Here is a 19,823-nt window from a genome sequence, read left to right as displayed (position 1 = left end):
TATCAATTGGGCTTTAATATGAATGAAGAAAATAAATGGAATAATTGCTATTTACTAGTAGAGACCCATGAGTACAGAATGATTTTTGACGCATCAGGTTGGCCGGAGATACCATGGGTCTTTGATCGGATGATTCTTCATAAGAAGTGGACATTGTATGTGTAGAAATGACTAGTCTCTCTTTGAGCGATGTAAGTTTTGTAATTTCCTAGGAATATCACATATGGATCCTTGAAGAAAAGAATACCTGTAGTAGACGAAATGATATCGCATGTAAAATGTAAAAAGACTCGGAGTCACCGCTCTCAACCCTAAACTCCCCACCAATCACCAAATCTTTAACTCACCTCCACCCCAATTCCTCACTTGCAACAAGCAGGACGCTATTCGGCTCCTGCGCAATACCACAGACGAATAAACCTGAATCCCCAGGCTCGGCCCATCCCATCCTCACCACTCCGCCTCCGCCTCCACAGCGCAACACCACACCCAAGCGCAAAGCTCGAAGCTCAAACCTCAATCTCAACCTCAACAAGCTCCAACACCACCAACGAGCTCGACATTGAACCCTCTCAAACCTGGAATATATTCCCTTCCATCCCATATCACTCGCCCTACCTCTAAATCCAATCTACCCACCACAATGTCCGACTCACCCACCACCACCACCGACATCCCCCGCCACAAAATCCTCACCCAACACTGCCGCTTCTGCAACCACCTCTTACTAGCAACAACACGCACCCTAAACACCCTCCCCCGCCGAACAGGCGAAAGCAAAGACAAAGCCATAATCCTGCCCCTAGAATCAAAACTCTCCCAAGACGTCCCCCAAGAAACCGATCCCTCCACAACAACGAAACACACAACCGTCCTCCTCTCAACAACAATCCCCGACCGCCGCGCAACACTAATACGCCGCGAAGACGGAATTGAGAAACGTATCCTATTACGATGTGGACGGTGTCGGGTTGTTGTGGGGTATTATCTTGATAAAGTGCATTGGGGCCGGGATACAGCCAGCAAGGCGAAGGTGGAGATTGAAGGAGACGAAGGTGAAGGTGAAGCGGAGAACGCGGAGGAGGAGAGGCCGCCGGCTGTTTATATTTTGCCTGGAGCTGTTGTTGAGACGGGGGAGATGGGGGAGAAGAGTGGGGGTGTTGGGGAGATGGAGTGGAGGGTTTGGGGGGAGTAGATATACATGGCTATACCTAGGGTACTACGAGTATGGCTCGGGATACAGGATATAGGTAGATATACCCGAGAATCTAGTAATAAAAATCCGATCTTATTCGAATCGCATCGCATCACAGCGCATTGGCATTTATCAATACAGGATAAGACAAGACCAGATCAAAACAACCGGGGCAGATCGAAAATGTTCATGATCAGAGAGACGCCCAAAAAGAAAACAATCCATATCCATGCGTAACTCGTGAAAGGGAAATAGTAAAGGAACAGTAAAGGGAAACAATGTGGTGTGGTAAAAGCGTAGGCACAGAGAAGAGAAGAGTGCAGCGCAGCGGAGCGGAGCGGAGCGAGGCGAGGCGAGGCGGAGTGCAGCACGGCGCGGCGCGGCGCGGCGCAAGGCAAAGTCAGGGTATCGATCAGATCAGACGGTAAAACTCGCATGACTAGGCTAGGCTAGTGCAGCCAGCCAGCCTAGTTAGCCAGAATAGTCTTAACAAGATCCTCATACTGGACCTTCTCGCCCATATTCGTAGCCTTGGCCAGTTCCTCGAATTCCGCTTCGGTGAGGGGTTCGCCGAGGTTTGTCAGGACTGGGGGGAAGAAATAGGTGTTAGTTTAGAGATTCTTCATAGACTGCTTTGATTTGCTTTGCTTCGCGGTGCTTTGCTTCTGCATCCCCATAACAGCGAAGCGCAGTGCAGCGCAGCGCAGCCCGCTTTCAGACACGTGTAACTCACTATATTTCAACTGTCCCTGACCAATCTCACCAGTCAACTCCTTATCAAACACCTTGAAACCCTCACAGTATTCCTCCGGTTCGCCGGGATCACGGAAGCCGCCGGGTCGGTTGAGGACTTTCAGGAAGGAGTCGAAGTCGACTGTGAGTAGAATAACACGTTAGTAATGGTTCCGTTCGCCGTCTCGTTCGCGTTGCATTGCAGGGCAGGGCAGGGCAGTGCTGATAGAGCAAAACGTACAGTCACCACCGATAGATTCTTCCAAATCGCCAATCTCAGCCTTAGTGGGATTCTGGCCGCAAGCGCGCAGGAGGTCACCGAGGAGGTCCTTAGCGACGAGACCGGTACCGCGGCGGTCGAAGAGGGAGAAAGCCTCTTTGTAGTTTGTGGAGGCCTCGTTTCTGTTAGCCATGATGTGATGCAGGTGTGTGTGTGTGTGTGTGAGTAGAGTAGAGTTGAGGGTAGGAGTAGAGGTGAAGGTTGTGTTGTGTTGTGGTGCGAGGGGCAAAGGAAGGGCAATCCAGGGATGAAGGTTAACTGGTTCAGTTGGTGTTGGGGGCGGGGAAAGTCAGCCGAAGAGGCAATGCGTCAACACTGGCACTCACCATGATGGGATGAATGTAACGGTAAATTCGGGAGTAAGGTAAGCTGCTGTCGAATTGGAGATTGGAATGGGGGATTGGGGTGAATGAGTGAGGATGAGAGTGGTGTGGATGGTGGATTTGGGCGAGAGGAAGACGATCGCCCGTTGCGCGGGCAACAACTAGCGTATACAATGCAGCCCACAGCCAGCCAGACTAGCGTAGATGGGATACTATAGATAATCTATAGATAATCACAGTAAAACTAGGGTACTTATTTAATTACTATACTCATTCATATATACTAAGACCTCAACTTCGCAATGCAGCTGTCCAGCAGCGCCGCCGCCTCCCCCAGCAATTCCCACCGCGGCCTCGAAAACGAATCCCGCAGAATCATCAACAGTCCCAAACACCGATTCCTCCCCTCCATCCCCTCCAAATCATTCGGTTCTCGAACAGACCCAAACCTCGCCAAGAAAGTCTGCATATCATCCCGACAATCAAGCGGAGTCACCAACACCGGCGGCGGACGTAATGGCCCATCCAACGCAAACCCATACGTCCACACCACCAACGCAGCAAAATACATCACCCACGGCCGATTAAGTAAATAATCGTCCCGAGCATTATACTCCGCCGACCGTAGCGCGGGATCGGGACTCGACACCGAGAAACAAGCGTGTAGGAACTTCAATGCGTAAAAGGTAGCATCACGGGCTGAAGCCTTCGTAGCCCAACGCTCCGTCTTCTCACGAGCAGTGCTATAATCGCGCGCCGTAATAGATCGACCCATTAATCGACCCGCGCCGGCAAAGATCTGAAGATCAACAATATCCACATGAGACCCCATATGCGCAAGACCATGCAACACATCCCGAGTCTCGGATTCAGTCGAAGTCGACGGACCAAGCGCCTCGTCGAAATCCCGACGCCAATTATCAAAGGCTCGTAGAAGTGATGTTCGCCATTTGTCTCGGCCACCGAGTGTCTGTCCGACGCCTAGCGAACTAACCTGTAAATCTCTCTGATTCAAATGCCAGCTCACACTCAAAAGTCCAGCCATGAGAATAATCCGGCCGAACGAATTCGTCCGCACAGGTTGACCATTCAACGTCCGCTTAAGTCCATCAAGAAACATAACCGGCCTCACACCATGAGACTGTAAACTAGATTGAACCCTAGCGACCTCCGCAGCACTAGTCGCGGCCCAAAGTGCCTCGTCACAAGGAAGTGGAAGTCTCAACTCATGCGCAACCATTTTAGCCGAATGTCCGAACATAGTCGCATGGGTTGAGTCGAGGACAAATGCAGCAAAAGCCACTCGTCGCGTGGCCTCGGCTTTAATCCAATGAGCCCACGATTCATCTTCCTCCTTCGTATCTGGCGAATCAAACGAAGCACGACCGATAAGCGAACTACCACGTCTCATAAGCGTAAGCGTAGTATCATGGTGAATATGCGCACGTTCATGAAGAGCGCGCGTCGAGAACGTCTTTTCAAAAACCTCCAATAAAAGAAGGGCTTGAAAGACCCAAAGTCTCGCGGGAGGACGGAAATCCGCATCCATAAATATTTCCCATCGTAAATGCCACGCGATGAAACTTGCCAATTCAGCCGCCGTTTCTGTCGTCGCTTGGCCGTGGTTCTTATCTAACGACGCAGCCCCGATCGCCATAACCACTAGTAAGAGTAAATTGGGCGTACGGTCCGCGGCGAAGGTTGGCTGGTGCAGGATTGGCATTTGCGCGTGGAAGTGGTACCAGTATGATCCGATGTAGGCTTGCATCATTCGTAGGCTGAGGACGTGTCGGTCGCTGTTGAGGTCACCGTCCATTAGGGCGTCTTTGCGCTTTGTGTCGGCGGAGTAGGCTGCTTCGTTGAAGCGGGTTGCCATGAGGTGGAGTAATTCCTGCCGTTTTTCCTCGGAGATGATGGCGGGTAATGAATTGGAGTCTAAAATCGACGTCACGCTCATTGGATGCTGTGGGATGACGGTGCAGAAATTATTGTAGTTGGGTTCGTTGACGTAGAATTGGTTTTGGTGCTGGTTTTGAACGAAGGGCATCATGCCGTAGCCGAGCGGCGCCATTGGTTCACTGAATAGCCACGCTGCGAAGTCATCTGCCATGGCGAAAGGTGAGCGGTTGTAGGTCTCGCCGCCGAAGATCGGGTATGAGTTTGACATGGACTCAAATTCGAGCATTGTGTCTGGCTGGCTGATGACGCCGGGGAAATCTGTGTATCCCGAGACCGGGATGCCGGTTGTATCGATGCCCGTGGAGAGCGGGTAGGAGGTGGATGTTGGCGGGGATTTGGAGGTTGTGGTGGGTGGCTCGGTCATGAAAGAGTAATCTGCGGGGGTCATTGAGGGGGAGGAGGGGGAGGAGGTCGAGATGAGGGCTTTGGAAGGCTCATCGTGGGAATCGGCGAAGGAGTCGCGCTTTTGCAGTTGGGAGCCGCGGGTGGTGTGGCGCTCGCGATGACGAACGCAGAGGTCTTGTCGGACGAAAGAGCGATAGCAGTTGGGGAAATCGCAGCGGAAGATCTGCTTGGGTGTGTCTGGGATGGTCAGCAGTGAAGAGGGGAGAGGCGGAGGCGGAGAGGAGGGAGCTTTGCGAACGTACGGTTGAGCTGGTGCCGGTAGAGATGTTCGGCGCGCGAGTAACTCTTGCCACAGCCTTCATGAGTGCACTCAAACTTGCGATCTGAGGGGGCGCGACGGCTGCGACGGCGCCGCTTGGAGGGTTGATCGTCCTCCATGAGGTCTGGGTTAACTGTGGACAGCACCATTGGGTGCCATAGCCGGATGCCCGGTGATCAGGACAGTGATGGGAGGAGAGTAGAGTCGGGAGAGTGGAAGACAGCCGACAGTGGATCCCTGTATATATTTTCTGACCAGCACTAACTGCCTTGGAAGTTGAGACGTGAGTGCTGGATGTGAAGGTGAAGGTGAAATGGAGGTGGAGGAGTGAGGTGTGAGCGCGAGGAACAAAGTTCTCCGGGGAGTGCGGAGACGCGCAGGTGGGGTTGCCGAGTCTGGGGAGACAGTAGTATGCTTGGTATTATTATTAGATGGGGAATAGGGGATACTAGTAGTATTGTGGTATTTAGTATATTCAGTTACTATTGGGATTATTTAAGACACTACTAATAATGATCTCAGTGTATACAAGTTGCCCACTGGCAGGCGTATGCCAGTGCCAGTGGCTGTCAGTGATACGAGGATAGCACTGGACAGCGCATACCTAGATATATATAGTAAGACCATGGGCACTTCCAAGATTATACTAGTATAATACTGCAAATTACTGATACGGCCAACTTGAAAGATCAAGACTTCAATACTAGAAACTATCTAAATAATACTAAACTTAGATTTCATCTTTTCTACGAGTAAATACCTACCCATATTCAACACATCTGGCATCTGCCAGTCACAACCTTAGCAGTGCATGTAGACACCTGAATAATCAGGCAAATAAGGGCTGCAACGTCGATCTTTACTATAAGAAGAGCTGACATTTGCAGGAATACTTGTACGAGTATCGATAGACTCCTAGCGACCCAGTAACTGGTACTTAAAATGTCTATATAAAGTCCACCTGGGGATTAGGATGCTACTACTATCATTGCTGACCTCTAATGTCAGATCTACTGCCCACTTAAGGTTACTTGCATGCTCAACGATCCGCAGATTCGGCATGAACAGAGTAGATCATCCCCAAATTGAGATCTCGGTCTAATTCATAAACAGTAACCTCTGCGAATGACCAATAGGATCACTGTCAGCCCTGTCGACCATCAGCCTGAAGAACCTCAAAAACGAGCCACTCCCATACACATGAACCGAGGTCTCTCTGACCCACGTCAGCGTGCCAGACCCCAATTTTCATATTCAGAACAGAGTTTAGTTAATACTTAGTATAAAGATGACCCCTCTACCTCTACCCCACGGGCTAGTGCCTTTGCCTTCCACTATACTACTAGTATACATCCAGGCTGGCCACAGGGTACCAACCCACCACAACCGCCAAAATGAGCAACCCAAAAGACTCAATGAAATCAACCTGGCGAACAGACAAAACCCAATGGGGCATCCCCCACAAAATCCTCAACCACGCCAACGTCTTCCACGAAGACCTAACCCGCCCGATCCCCGTCCACGCAAAAACCGACAAACTCCCCCATCTCCCAGACTGGCAATCACACCGCTGGATCCTAATCCACGCCAGCATCCCACTAGCCATACACCAACTCTGGCTACACTTCACCAATACCCCGTTCCACCCAATAATAGCATTTATATTCTACTACCAAGCATCTCGATTCTTCGCATTCCGCCAATTACGCTCGATGCGCGAATTGGGGCATCAATACGGGTATCTTGATGGTGATAAACACGCCCGTGATGGGGTTCCAGACGTGGGGGTTGGCAAAACGCTCTTATCAGTATTTTTGGCCGGGTTCCTGAGACCCGTTTTTACGACTTGGCTCACATATAACAATACGGGCACGGAAGATCTTTCAAATCCCCTCCTATCACTCCTTCAACATCCAGTCCGACTTTTCTTCGAAATATCACTATACAGCATTGCAGTCGACTTCTGGTTCTACTGGTATCACCGACTAATGCACGACATCTCACCATTATGGAAATACCACCGAACGCACCATCTAACCAAACATCCAAACCCCCCTCTTAACCATCTACGCCGACTCGATCCAAGAATTCTTCGACATCGCGGGCATCCCACTACTAGCCTGGCTAACAATGAAATACGGCCTACGCTTCCCGATGGGCTTCTACGAATGGCATGTTTGTCAATTATATGTACTGTTTGCGGAAGTTGCGGGACATAGCGGGCTACGGATTCATGCTACGGTTCCGAATCCTTGTGCGGAGGTTTTGAGGTGGTTTGGGATGGATCTTGTTATTGAGGATCATGATTTGCATCATCGGAAGGGGTGGAGGAAGAGTATGAATTATGGGAAACAGACTAGGATTTGGGATCGGGTTTTTGGGACGTGTGGGGAGAGGATTGAGAGTTTGGAGGGGAATATTGATTATCAGGACCGTGTGATTATGCCTGTTTTTTGAGGGATTTGAGTATCCAGAAGAGGAGTGCGTTTGTCTTTGTTTGAGGTGGAGGGGTTGTATATATGCCAGTTGGAATTCTTGGTTTTGTATAGATGGTATTTGGTATACTTGGACGATTTACGAAGCGTGATTTCGATATTGGATGTTAAGTGTAGTAGTTTTTGTTAGAGCGGGGGAATGACCTGGACAACTGTATATCAAACCTTCAGCCACGTCAAGCCGTGGCCAACTTGGATCTACCAGATACATTCACCGGTTTAAATTGCCTACTAGTATTATGAAGGCAGTCAAACAAGCCCACAGAAATATTCACATAAACATTGACGATTCACGTCATAATATTCTCTACCTATCATCACGGTGCGTAGTGCGTGACTAGACAATAATAGGGATTGGATTCGATTCTCGAGATATCCCGCACCTGGGAAGTCGCGCCGAGCCAGACCAGACCAGACCAGACTAGTCCCGAGCTTGATGAAACCCGATCAGATCAGGTCAGATCAGACCGGACCCAATCCAGTCATGACCAATCCAATCCAATCGATCTCACTGGCAGCCAACAGCCGGCTGGGTACTGCGCGTCGGCGTCGGATCATAAATCATCATCACTAGACCACCGGAATTCGTTGCCATCATACATACATGGCGCGTTAGAGAAAGAGGAAAGTGGGAATAACATAACACCTGATGTGCAAATGCTCGGAGGAAGGGGGGGTGGGTTCCTTTTTTTGGTTTTGTCCCCGGGCGAGACGAGACAAGACGAGACGTGACGGGATGCGACGAGGCGAAACGACTCCCTAAAACACAAAGGAGGAGAAAGGAAGAAGAGAAGAAAAATATACAGAGGGTTCATCCTCATCCGCTGAATCGGAAGCGGGTTGCCTCGAGACGGCCCAGTCCGTCACGGGGTGCAACATTGCGGCGGCGGTAGGAGTTGGTGAAGTCTAAAGAATGTTAGTTAAACATATATCCTTCCTATACGTGAGCGAGGGACAAAGAAACTCACCCTGAAGGAGAACGCGGATCTTGCGGGTCTCGCCAGATTGCACTTTATCGGCGATACTCTTAAGCAGGCGCTCGGCTTCACCTCCCTTCATGGAACCAGGTGGCAACATCTGCAGTGTAGTCTGTAACCAGGCACCTGTCTCTTGAGGGAGGAGTTGGAACATGGTCATCATGATGCCTGACGCATCGGGGAAACAGTCGCCAGGGAATGTGAACATCATGCCTGTCAGAACGCGCTGAGAGAGCAGCTCGCCGTGGGAGAGAACGAGATTTTTGACGGCCTCCATAACCTCTGGTGGAGTTTGGTAGGGTTCACCCTCGGGGCTGGTGAATCCAGAAACCATTGGCTTCTCAAAGGCGAAGCCGAAGAGGTCCCGGTAATAGTGAAGTGTGGCGATAAGAGGGTCCGTCTGCTGGAGAGTGAGGGCACTGAGAGCCGCGGAGAAGGTGGGCACGGCAAGACTTGAGCCAATATACATTTTGGGGTAGTAGCGGACGGCGTCGGAGGACAGTCGGAAGAAATCCTCAATAACTAGCGGGGATAGGTTAGCTTATGTCTATCAGGAAGAGACATGGGGGGTAAGCTTACCGTCAGGAAGATTCTCTGGTGGCAGGTCGTTCATAATTCGGAGGAAGGCAACCGCTTGTTGCTCGTAGAACTGGTAGACAGCATTGCTTGTTGCTGGGTCTACAAACTCGGCACCATCAGAGAACTCGCGCACCACGGCATCGGTGGCCCACAAGAAGCATCCCTCGCGAGACGCCTCAAAGCCACCGGCGATACTTTGGGCAAGAGTAGGCAATAGCGGAATCATGGCGGTGCGGTAAGAGATAACCATGTAGCGCCAGCATCGGCAAACGCGTTCCAAAATAGGGGTAGAGGAGGTAAAGTTCATAACGATCGTAGTCATGATGGGGAGGATTTCGCCGCAGTACTTCACGGCAGGGTTCTCCTCACCGGGGGCACAGATTGGCGTCACCACCTGCACAAAGATAGTGATCAGCTGCAAGTGATCCGCAACCGCACGTTGGCCTTCTTCATCCTGTGCATTGTTGGCAAGGTTCATGATCCGAGCCATAATTGGGTCACAGAACATCTTGAACGACTCATAGATCTTCTCGCGAGGCTGGACGGAGACGACGGCAGCGACGCCCTCGGTAACCTCTTCTTGACTGGTAGGCTTGAGCTTGTCCAGCACCGACTCGAAGAATGTGTGGAGCTGGTTGATGTGGCCACCAAGAAGCTTTTGGCAATCTGTGCCCAGGAACTTGAATGCCAGTGCCGAGGCCTGGATGACCTCGGGCGAAGTGTGGTTGAATCCGGATATAACGTAGTTGAGCTGAGCCTCAAGGGTCTCGGGGTGCAATGCTGTCCACTCGGTGTAACGAGCAAGGGCCATGATAGCCTGGAATCGGATCTTCTCCTGGTTGGGAATCTGCACGATCAAGGGAACCAGCTGGCCCAACACGGTGTTTTCCTCGGGATCCACCATACGGCCCATAGCCCGCAGGCCAAAAAGTGGTGCTTCCAGCGCCTGCCAATGAGGAACGTGGTTGTCGCTGGCTTGCGAAGCATAATTGGCCACCCATTCTTGAATGAGCTGGTAGATCTTGCCCAGGCAGTCGGGCACGCCAACGACGGCACAGCAGTCCTTCAGAACATCCCCCATTTGATGACGGAACTGGCGGAACTTTTCTTCTTGCTCACGATCACCGGCAAATAGATCGGTTTCATCATCCTCTGGCTTGGGGAACTCGAGATGCTTCACCATGATGTCCACCAGCTGGGAGAAGATATCTTGTAGGCTGACTCTGGCTTCGGGATAACGCTCAAGCGTGATGTACTGCTTCAACTCATACCAAAAGATAAAGGTCAAAGAAATAGCATCGCGCTCCCAATCACGCGCAGCGCACTCCAGAACCGCCTCGACCAAGCCGCGGAACTCGCCCGGAAGGCGCGCAATAAGAACCGCCCAAGCTTCACCAGCCTCAGCAAACATCCTCGTGATACCCTTGAACGCCTCGAGATCCTCCGCCTCGGCATTCTCAGCAATCTTCGGTCGCAGGGCCATGAGGCGGGGGTACAGGGCCTGAATTACGGGAAGCGATTCGTTGACATCGCGGGTGTCACGGTAGAGAGTGCACATGCAGTCGACGCCAGCATCGAAAGACACGTCATTATCCAATGCTTTCAAAATGACATCCATGAGAGGCGACTCGACAACCTGGGAAGCAGGGATCTCGCGCAGCCATGAAGTGATGCAATCGAGCAGACGCGGGTTTGTGGCGGCCGTTGGCGAAGACTGGGAATACCCGATCAACAACTGCATCACCTGTTCGGCATTATCTTCCAGTAATTCCTTAGTCCTTTGAATGAGATCATCCTCGCTGAGATTGATCTTGCGACCCTCGGTCACTTCTTCCGGCAGAATCTTCAAAAACTCCAACACACAGTCCCCCGCACTGTTGCCCAATGCTGCGCCCACAGTTGCCAGGACATCCTTCCATGCGAGCATCTGGATCGCCAAGCTTGCCAAACATACACATAGCTGAGTCTGAATTGGGCGTGGGCCGGAAGCAAAAGCCACCAGTAGGTTGAGGACGGAATCTCGGAGGGCAACGACGGCATCGGGGGGAAGTTGGTCGAGGTCAAAGACGATCTAGGTTCTGAGTTAGCCCCGCGCATAGCTAGGGTCTTTATCGACAATGTCATAGTTTTTGTCCCCGGTTCTTTTCTTCCGTTCACTTGTCTCACCTTTCCTTTCAATGTCGTTGCGGCGAACAACTTAGCTTCGACGGGAACATCGGGCGACTGTAATAGAGAGTGGGTTGTTTGCCAGGCCTCGATCTGCGACGCGTTAAGGTTAGCATTGAGGGGGGAAGATATGATGGTTGAATGATTGACTTTGAGATTGGACATACCGATTTCTGGAACTTCTCTAGGAATTCGTGGGCTTGGGTCTTCTCGGACCTAGGCACATTCCCTTGCATAGTCGCGACGGCCGCTAGGACCGGGGCAAATGCCTGCCCACTTTCCTTGTCGGCCATGATGGAGGGAAGGGGGGGAGGAGGGAGGAAAAGGAGGGGCGTGGGCGTATATCAGACAGTCAGTGATAATTGTAAGCCCAGACCTTAGAAAAAAAAGAAAAGAAGGGAGAGGTGAAAGGGTGGTCGAAGGAGAATCAAATCGCAAAGAGAGAGAGGAAGGTGGGATGTTTGGTGGTGCCCGTGATGTGTAACCTTGATGCCTGAGGGCCTGGAAATCCAGGCATAAACACCCAAGGCGGCGAGGCATCACAGCCAATCAAGTGCTACACTGTGAAAACAATCACGTGCCCTGAGTTTTACGGTGTCGCCCTCTCAAGTCGGACTTGCCTACGCGACTGCGACTTGACTTGACTGCGTTCATTTCTCTCTTCACTCGCAATCATGCCCCCCCGCAAGACGCTTTTGGCGCCTATCCATTTTATTTTCAGTCTCCTCCAGAAGCGCAACACAGTTTCAATCTGGCTGTATGAGCAGTTGGCCTTCCGCATTGAGGGCAAGATTCGGGTATGTGCACCTGGACCTGGTGATAAGAAGGAGCTTCCAAGTATCTGCATTGAGCACCATGACTAATGCGCATTATCTAGGGTTTCGATGAGTTTATGAACCTCGTCATCGACGAGGCGGTCGAGGTGCGCCAGGCTACAAAGACGGAGGAGGAGAAGCGGAGGCCGCTTGGTATGCACACCATCAGTTCGCAGATTGCAGATTACAGCTTTAACTGCTACTGCTACTGCAATAATTAATTGAATCATGCTAATATTTTCCACTTCCAGGCCAAATCCTGCTCAAGGGTGACAACGTGTCGCTGATCCAGGCCGTTTGATACCATCAACCCAGCACCTCACTTCCCTTACGAGTATCCGTACCACTTGCTTGATTACGACCTGCGGTCCAGATACCGCCCATCACCCACCACGACCGCATCGATCAACCAGTCATGATCCACGACGGGAATATCCTCGGCGAGCAACTGCTCCTGGAGAGACAGGGCAACTAGCGGAGTTTCAGTTATCAGTTTCTCAAGTTTTAAGCTTCACTTCTTCTTTCGCGGGGGACACAAAAAGTCGGGGGTTCGTCATGGCATTGAGTTGTTTGGAGGGTCATCTCTTACCGAGGAATGGCATCTTGTTGCTCCATTTAGAATACCGTGTTAGAAAATGATCATAATACCCTTTCCCATGACCCAATCGACGGAATCCGTGATCAAAGGCCATACCCGGCATGACAATGAGATCTAATCCGGTGGCCTCGAAACAATTGCGGCGACCGGGTACTTGTGTAGACTGTAGTGAGGGAATACCCCATTTGTCGGGCTGGAGAGATTCAAATTCAGCCATGGAGTTTAGAGCTAGCATATCCATGATCGACAGTTGGTCGACTTTGTGGATGTATGGGATGTATACGTTCTTCCCGTTTTGTAAAGCATCTTGAACGATATTGCGGGTTGATAGTTCACCGGCCGGCATGGACAGATAAACGGCTATACTCTTTGCATTTTGATACTCGGCCAGGGATAGAAACCTGGTTGTGGCGGAGACGGCTGTGACGAAGTGTGAGTGAGTCCAGAAATATGATATGACTCTAACTGCCACGCCCCCGAGCGAAAAGACTCACATTGCTGGATAATGGAAGCCGATGAGAGATTCTCAAAGACCCCGCGCATGCGCTTGCGCAGATCCCGCTTTGCTGTTTGGAGAGCCATGTTCCAGATGATGTACTGTATGATCCAATTGCCGCGGGAAAGGGAAGGGAGGGGGAGGAGATTACTCTCTCTGGTTTAGGGCAGATTCCTCTCGATAATTGATAAGAGTGGGACTACCCTAGGGTGTGGTATGCTGGAGTGTGTCCCTTGCCCTTGGTCCTTGTTGATCCCGTGAAGAAGGGATGGATGATGGATACTCCCAGTGAAATGTGTCTCTTCTCTTCTTCGTGAATCAAACGGACGAGATAACGACAATGATTTTCCTGTGGGCGCTTCTAGTTTGTACGGCGGCGGCGTTGAATGCGGAGGATTTGGTGGGGACGTGGACAACCAAATCGAAGCAAGTCATTACTGGTCCGGTATGACATTTACAACCACAACAGTCAAGCACAAAGCAAAAAGCACTCCTGACACAACACAGGGCTTCTACGATCCGATTAACGACAAATTTCTCGAGCCTAATTTGACCGGCATTTCCTACTCTTTTGACGGCAAAGGTCACTATGAACAGGCTTTCTACCGCGCCGTCGCGAATCGTGAGTACTGAGTAGTATATACACTGCTATCTACTTCACTGCTAACTTGAACACTCCCAGCCACCGATCCATCCTGTCCCTCAGGCATCATGCAATTCCAACATGGAAGCTATTCTGTTTCAGCCGATGGTTCCATGATACTCCATCCGATTGCCAGCGATGGTCGACAGTTACTCTCCGAGCCCTGCGTGAAAAACACCGCGAGCTATACTCGATACAACAACACCGAATCATTCAAGGTAATTTGAAACACCATTACCAATCCAGTAGAGAGAATAATCCTACTAACACATTTCACAAAACACAGTCCTTCTCCGTCTCTCTCGATGCGTATCATCAAGTCCCTCGACTCGACCTGATCCGGTCTACTGGCACTATCGTGCATCCTATGTTCCTGGCATATCGACCTCCGAAGATGCTGCCCACCAACACCCTCAACCCCATGCCGACAGCAGATAGCAAGGAAAAGAGTAAGAGCAAGAAGCGAGATCTATCCAGCCCCGATCTTCACCTCGTGATCAAGGAGGAATTGATTAATCCGGATCGCTGGTGGTGGTTTGGCGTGTTGGCGACCTCGCTTGGTGGTGCCGCTTTCTTCTTCTCTTGAGCATCTATTTAACTTGAATATTCATAATATCCAGCATTAATCGCATTTTTCTGATTAAACTAGCCACACAAACGTAGTATTGAGAGGGGATATCTATTTAATAATAAGACTATGGTACACTATGGTACACTATTGTACATCGCAATCCAATCCACCCAGTTCAAATCTTAAGCGGAAACGGCCTCATTGACCAGCTTGGCAACTTCATTGCGGTTGACAGGCTTGCCATCCAGAGGACCATTGGGTGCAAAGAGAGCCTTCAGGATCAATCCTTTGTTCAACTTGGTTCCAGCTTCCTTAATGGCAGCAATTTCCTTGGTCACAATGGCTTGCATTTCCTCCGCGGACAAGGTCTCAACCTGGCTGGCATACTCCTCCAGAACAGCGACCTGCGCGTCCTCCTTCTCCTTCAGATCGGGTCTCTCAGCTGCGGCGAATTCTTGAGCGGCTTCTTTGGATGCGTTGGCGCGTTTTTGAAGGAGTGAGAGTAATTGGATGTCTGTTTGGATCGGGAAGAGGTCTTTTGGCTGTTGTTGTATTCGGAGATGACGGCGCGGAGGACATTGAGTCTGGACGAGAAGTGATGAATTAGAAAAGTCCTTTTCTCTCAACACAGATATACAAGGAAGTCTCACCTGGAAGTGTCCTTGGCTCGCATGGCAGTCTTCAGATCCGTTCGCAGGGTAACCATCAGCGGCGGAGTGGCCGGACTGGCCGTGGAGTTCCAGCGCACAAAGCGCATGGAGCGCAGGGGTTGCGCAGATAGACGAGCAAGGTAAAAAGACATTGTTATAGGTGCACCAATCACTAATGACTAACAATTGTGTTTGTGTAGGGAGTAAATGTAAATGTAAATGTAAATGTAACTGCTGAATTAAATGAAGGTGAAGGCGGAACATCCTCGGGTGGTCCGTGCACCTCCAATTGTTGATTCGCGCTTTTCGCAAAAGACTGCAGAACTGCAACTGCAACTGCCTCACCCTCCGCCGCAATCCTCCTTCACTCCTCCACCTCCTCCACCAACACCTTCCACCTCACCATCCGAACTGGAGGAAGCTTTGATTCTTTCCTTAGGAAGCTTCCTCTTTTCTCTTCCTACCATTAGCGGGGAGCTCTCCCTCCTCCCTGCTCAGCTCTCTAGCTGTATCATGTCGTATCCGAACCTGCGAATGAACCTCCCTCCGGGGACACCCCAGAGACCCCTTCCTGGAGCTTTCCTGCAGACTCCAGCTCCGACTCAAAATGTACCTACTGCTCCGCAATCTCGACCGGTTCCTGCCCAGGGCCCTGCCTATGCTCAGGCCCAGGCCCAGGCCCAGACTCAGATCCCGTTGCCCAGGATGGCTCCGGCCGTCACCCAGATATCCAATCGGGCCTTGACCGTTGAAGAGCGCGGGGCGCACACGATCAACAATACATTGGCCCAAGAAGCTCGGTATCCTGACTTGGACAGCTATCTGTCGCGTAAGTGGGACCTTTTCTCTGCCCTCCAATGTATCCCAGCTAACGTGAAACAGAGGGATTCTCGTCCGATTATGATATCCCTGTCACCCAATCATGGGCCCCCTTCCAGAAAGTAAAAACATACAACATCCCCGATATGATCTTCGATCAATACAATCGCGCCCAGGTCTCGACAAGCATGGGGCTGTTCGCCGAGATCAACCACGCGTGGGTGGCTATCGACCACGCGCTCTACCTTTGGGATTTCACACACCCGAACCCTTCCCTGGTAGGCTTTGAGGAACAACCGAACAGCATCAATGCGGTCAAGCTGGTTAAACCGCGTCCGGGAGTTTTCTTACCAGGAGTTACTCACCTGCTGGTGGTATCCACGACTGCTGAGATGATTTTGCTGGGTATGAGCTGTGAGAAGACACCAAGCGGAGCATCTACGGTTTCCCTCTTCGAGACGAAGATGGCAGTCTCCATTCGCGGCATGGATGTCAACGTTATCACTTCGTCGGACTCGGATGGTCGTATTTTCTTTGGAGGCACCTCCGACAACCACGTGTACGAACTCACCTACCAACAAGAGGAGCGCTGGTTCCAGAGTCGCTGCGCAAAGGTCAACCGCACAGTCTCCCGATTATCGGCTTTCGCTCCATCGGCAAGCTTGTCCAACCTAGCGCAAATCGTTTCTCACGAGCACATGGAGCAGATGGTTGTGGATGAAGGCCGGAAATTGCTGTACACACTCTCTTCGGAATCGACAATTCGCGTGCTTCACATGAAATCCGATGGTACCTTGAAGCTGGCTATCACTAAGAAAGCGTCTGATATTTACGCCAATATCGGACATACAATCGCATCCCACGAAACCCTGAATCAGAAGGTGAAGATCGTCGCTATCAGCCCGGTCCCTGCAGCGGAGGCGTCTCGATATCATTTGGTTGCGACTACGGCTACTGGGTACCGCATTTTCCTCAGTGCCACTAGTGCGTACTCCTGGAATGAACCAACTGGAACCAATGCCCCGACCAGCATGCAGGCGCAGCATATCAAGACCCCGCCAGTGGATATAACGACGATTTCTAGAGATGCCAATGGTAACCGAATCCAGACCCCCGCTACTCGTGGAGCAATTCAATCGCTCACACCCACTCGCATGGCGACGAGATTCCCCCCCGGTTATTTCTTCTGCTTCACCTGCAAGGATGCTACACAAAAGGAGGACACATTGTTTATCTCCTCTCCCGATTCTGGCCGACTCGCCCGGCCTCACGAGAGCTCGACTGCAGCTCAAGCACCCGAGTCGGCTATCTGGATGAGTCTCGGTGGCAGGGCTGAGGATATTGGACTTTGCTCGGCGCCTCTTCCAGCTACAGCCGGTGGATTCGGTAATGAGATGGCCGTCCAGTTTGACTACCCTGCTGCCGAGGTTGCGATCTTAACGAATACTGGAATTTATGTCATCCGCCGACGACGCCCGGTGGATATCTTTGCCTCGCTCGCACGTAGCGGCAGCCTCAGCCATGACGGTTTGGACGAGGTTCTGAAGCAATTCAGTCTCGGATTCGGTCGAGCGGAGACTCTTGCGACGGCTCTAGCAGTTGCCTGTGGACAGGGTATGGAGATTTCATCCGACCAGCGTTTGACGACAATCAGTGATCCGGACGTGCTGGAATTTGCCCGCAAGATCTTTGTCGGATTCGGTGGCAAGCCCACACCCAACCAGGATATTAGCGACAACACTGCTCTCACTATCGATGACGTGACACCTTCGCCCCGCCACCAGGGTATCGCTCTCTACATCTCGCGTCTCCTCCGGTCGATATGGAAGAAGGAGATTGCAACGGTTGGCAAAGCTTCGAACGGCGCTGCCACAGTCTCCGCCTCTGTGCCAAATGCCAAGCTTCAGACTGTCCAGCAAAGCCTCTCATCGCTGCAGGAATTCTTCAAGGTCAACCGCAGCTTCATTGAGGGTCTTAGCGGGCCTGATGCACTTGCTCGGGCAGAGTCCAAGGCCGCGGTGGTTGAGCTGCAGGCCGAGCATCGTGCCGTTCACTCGCTTGTGCAGCTGGTCTCACACACTATAGAAGGCCTTTCCTTTGTCCAAGTTCTTTTCGATGAGCACGTTGACGAGATCGTTGCCACACTTCCGGCCGAGTCGAAGGATCGATTTCTGAAACTCACCTTCGAGGAGCTGTTCAGCACCGGCAAGGGTCACGAGATCGCCAAGGAGCTGGTCAAGGGCATTGTGAACCGCAACATCGCCAAGGGTTCCAACGTTGAGACCATTGCAGATGCGCTTCGACGTCGCTGTGGCAGCTTCTGCAGCACCGAGGACGTGGTGATTTTCAAGGCGCAAGAGCTGCTCAAGCGTGCGTCAGAAGCTGGAGCCAACTCGGACTTGGGCCGGAACCTCTTGAATGAGAGTCTCAAGCTTTTCCTGGAGGTGGCCGAAAACCTTCCCATGGACTATTTGGTTTCGGCCGTCGATATCTATATCAATAATGAATTCTTTGCTGGTGAGCTTACATTCGGCATCCAAGATCATTGGTGTGGCCATGTTAATGCTAACTCTAACGCAAACAGGTGCAATCCAACTATGTCTCAACGTCGCCGGTGTCTCCGATAAAGCCAACCTCGCGCTCTCTTGGATCATGGACGGCCGTCCCGCACAGGTGCCTATGCCCCCCAGAGCCTTCGGCGTACACCCGCTCACATCCCCACAGGACCCCCGCAGGAGCACTTCTACTTCCGCAAGCAATGTTACGACCTCGTGTCGAAGGTGATGGTAGCCGTTGACACGCTCACCGCCAATGATCCCGGCTTCATCGACGGCCAACTAACCCAGATCGCCAAGCGGAAGAACGAGGCTTATGGCGTGATTTCTGGCTCTCAAGACGAAGTCTTCTTGACCAGCCTGTACGACTGGTATTTAGAACAGGGCTGGAGCGACCGTTTGCTGCAGACCCAATCTGCGTTCGTGGTGACATATCTCGAGCGCAAGTCTACTGACGACATCGCCCATGCTGATCTATTGTGGCGCTACTACGCCCAGTCACAACGGTTCTTCGAGGCAGCCAAGGTTCAATTCCAATTGGCTCAGAGTGCGTTCAATTTGCCATTGAGCAAGCGGATCGAGTACCTCGGCCGCGCCCGAGCTAATGCATCAACCTTTACCCCCGATGTCGGACGCCAGTCTCGACAGCGTCTGCTGCAGGAGATCGGAAACCTAATTGACGTGGCCAATATTCAAGACGATCTTTTGCAAAGACTAAAGGATGACACTCGGATTGCGGGCGATCGTAAAGCGGAAGTCCTTAAGGACGTGGACGGCCCGGTGATGGATATTAGTACGGTAAGCAACACACCCACCCGCTCGTGCGTGTCTTTGTCTCGGTAGTTCAGTCACTAACCATCCGCCCCATTAAACTAGCTCTTCAACCAATACGCCGACTCCGCTAGTTACTATGACATCTGCCTGCAGATCTTCTACCTAGCGGACTACCGCAACGCAGCCGACATCAAAGCCACCTGGCAACACCTAATCCAAGACCTCCACGCCAGCACCCAACAAGCAGGCTCACCGCAGCCCTACGAAGCGATAATTGAAAAAATCCGCAGTCTAGGCTCCCGTCTCCGAATGTCCGAAACTGTCTTCCCAGTCCGCGAACTACTCCCAATTCTAGAACGCTACTCTCTCGAACACCAACGCGGCGCCACTTCTTCTTCCTCCACATCCACATCCACCTCATTTGCCAACTCACCCAGCACACACTGGGTAATCGACCTGTTCCTCGATCTAGGCGTAGCATTCGAATCCCTCTACGCCGTGCTAGAAGCAATGTACTACACAGACGAAGCGC

The 19,823-nt window shown here is 51.6% G+C and overlaps 9 protein-coding genes across 9 annotated transcripts; 4 read left to right on the top strand and 5 right to left on the bottom strand.

Annotated features, from left to right (window-relative positions):
- Positions 1-643: 643 nt before the first annotated feature.
- Positions 644-1,195, top strand: N7509_001278 (uncharacterized protein; the record flags this gene model as incomplete). Its single annotated transcript, XM_056625915.1, has 1 exon — positions 644-1,195. One exon carries the CDS (start codon positions 644-646, stop codon positions 1,193-1,195), a length of 552 nt encoding a protein of 183 aa, XP_056494497.1.
- A 467-nt stretch (positions 1,196-1,662) lies between these two features.
- N7509_001277 (uncharacterized protein) lies at positions 1,663-2,340 on the bottom strand (the record flags this gene model as incomplete). Its single annotated transcript, XM_056625914.1, has 3 exons — positions 1,663-1,781; positions 1,929-2,069; positions 2,169-2,340. The coding sequence occupies 3 exons, from the start codon at positions 2,338-2,340 to the stop codon at positions 1,663-1,665; spliced, it is 432 nt and encodes a 143-aa protein (XP_056494496.1).
- A 473-nt stretch (positions 2,341-2,813) lies between these two features.
- On the bottom strand, positions 2,814-5,302 carry N7509_001276 (putative C2H2 finger domain protein; the record flags this gene model as incomplete). The annotated part of the gene is made up of 2 exons (XM_056625913.1): positions 2,814-5,071; positions 5,137-5,302. The coding sequence occupies 2 exons, from the start codon at positions 5,300-5,302 to the stop codon at positions 2,814-2,816; spliced, it is 2,424 nt and encodes an 807-aa protein (XP_056494495.1).
- Positions 5,303-6,547: 1,245 nt separating this feature from the next.
- N7509_001275 (uncharacterized protein) lies at positions 6,548-7,142 on the top strand (the record flags this gene model as incomplete). The annotated part of the gene is made up of 2 exons (XM_056625912.1): positions 6,548-6,961; positions 7,032-7,142. The coding sequence occupies 2 exons, from the start codon at positions 6,548-6,550 to the stop codon at positions 7,140-7,142; spliced, it is 525 nt and encodes a 174-aa protein (XP_056494494.1).
- A 1,323-nt stretch (positions 7,143-8,465) lies between these two features.
- On the bottom strand, positions 8,466-11,663 carry N7509_001274 (mRNA transport regulator MTR10; the record flags this gene model as incomplete). The annotated part of the gene is made up of 5 exons (XM_056625911.1): positions 8,466-8,554; positions 8,617-9,147; positions 9,205-11,275; positions 11,371-11,463; positions 11,538-11,663. 5 exons carry the CDS (start codon positions 11,661-11,663, stop codon positions 8,466-8,468), a joined length of 2,910 nt encoding a protein of 969 aa, XP_056494493.1.
- Positions 11,664-12,044: 381 nt separating this feature from the next.
- Positions 12,045-12,486, top strand: N7509_001273 (small nuclear ribonucleoprotein E; the record flags this gene model as incomplete). The annotated part of the gene is made up of 3 exons (XM_056625910.1): positions 12,045-12,167; positions 12,248-12,338; positions 12,437-12,486. 3 exons carry the CDS (start codon positions 12,045-12,047, stop codon positions 12,484-12,486), a joined length of 264 nt encoding a protein of 87 aa, XP_056494492.1.
- A 54-nt stretch (positions 12,487-12,540) lies between these two features.
- On the bottom strand, positions 12,541-13,365 carry N7509_001272 (5-formyltetrahydrofolate cyclo-ligase; the record flags this gene model as incomplete). Its single annotated transcript, XM_056625909.1, has 3 exons — positions 12,541-12,656; positions 12,775-13,203; positions 13,278-13,365. 3 exons carry the CDS (start codon positions 13,363-13,365, stop codon positions 12,541-12,543), a joined length of 633 nt encoding a protein of 210 aa, XP_056494491.1.
- A 254-nt stretch (positions 13,366-13,619) lies between these two features.
- Positions 13,620-14,508, top strand: N7509_001271 (uncharacterized protein; the record flags this gene model as incomplete). Its single annotated transcript, XM_056625908.1, has 4 exons — positions 13,620-13,724; positions 13,787-13,901; positions 13,962-14,140; positions 14,209-14,508. 4 exons carry the CDS (start codon positions 13,620-13,622, stop codon positions 14,506-14,508), a joined length of 699 nt encoding a protein of 232 aa, XP_056494490.1.
- Positions 14,509-14,675: 167 nt separating this feature from the next.
- On the bottom strand, positions 14,676-15,250 carry N7509_001270 (uncharacterized protein; the record flags this gene model as incomplete). Its single annotated transcript, XM_056625907.1, has 2 exons — positions 14,676-15,077; positions 15,197-15,250. The coding sequence occupies 2 exons, from the start codon at positions 15,248-15,250 to the stop codon at positions 14,676-14,678; spliced, it is 456 nt and encodes a 151-aa protein (XP_056494489.1).
- Positions 15,251-19,823: the final 4,573 nt, after the last annotated feature.

This window comes from Penicillium cosmopolitanum (assembly GCF_028827165.1).
Source record: "Penicillium cosmopolitanum strain IBT 29677 chromosome Unknown utg000003l:1.0-3747932.0:1.0-3751027.0, whole genome shotgun sequence".
Taxonomy (NCBI): Eukaryota; Fungi; Ascomycota; class Eurotiomycetes; order Eurotiales; family Aspergillaceae; genus Penicillium; species Penicillium cosmopolitanum.
Note: the sequence above shows the minus strand (reverse complement) of the source record. Positions and strands in the feature narration are given on the sequence as shown.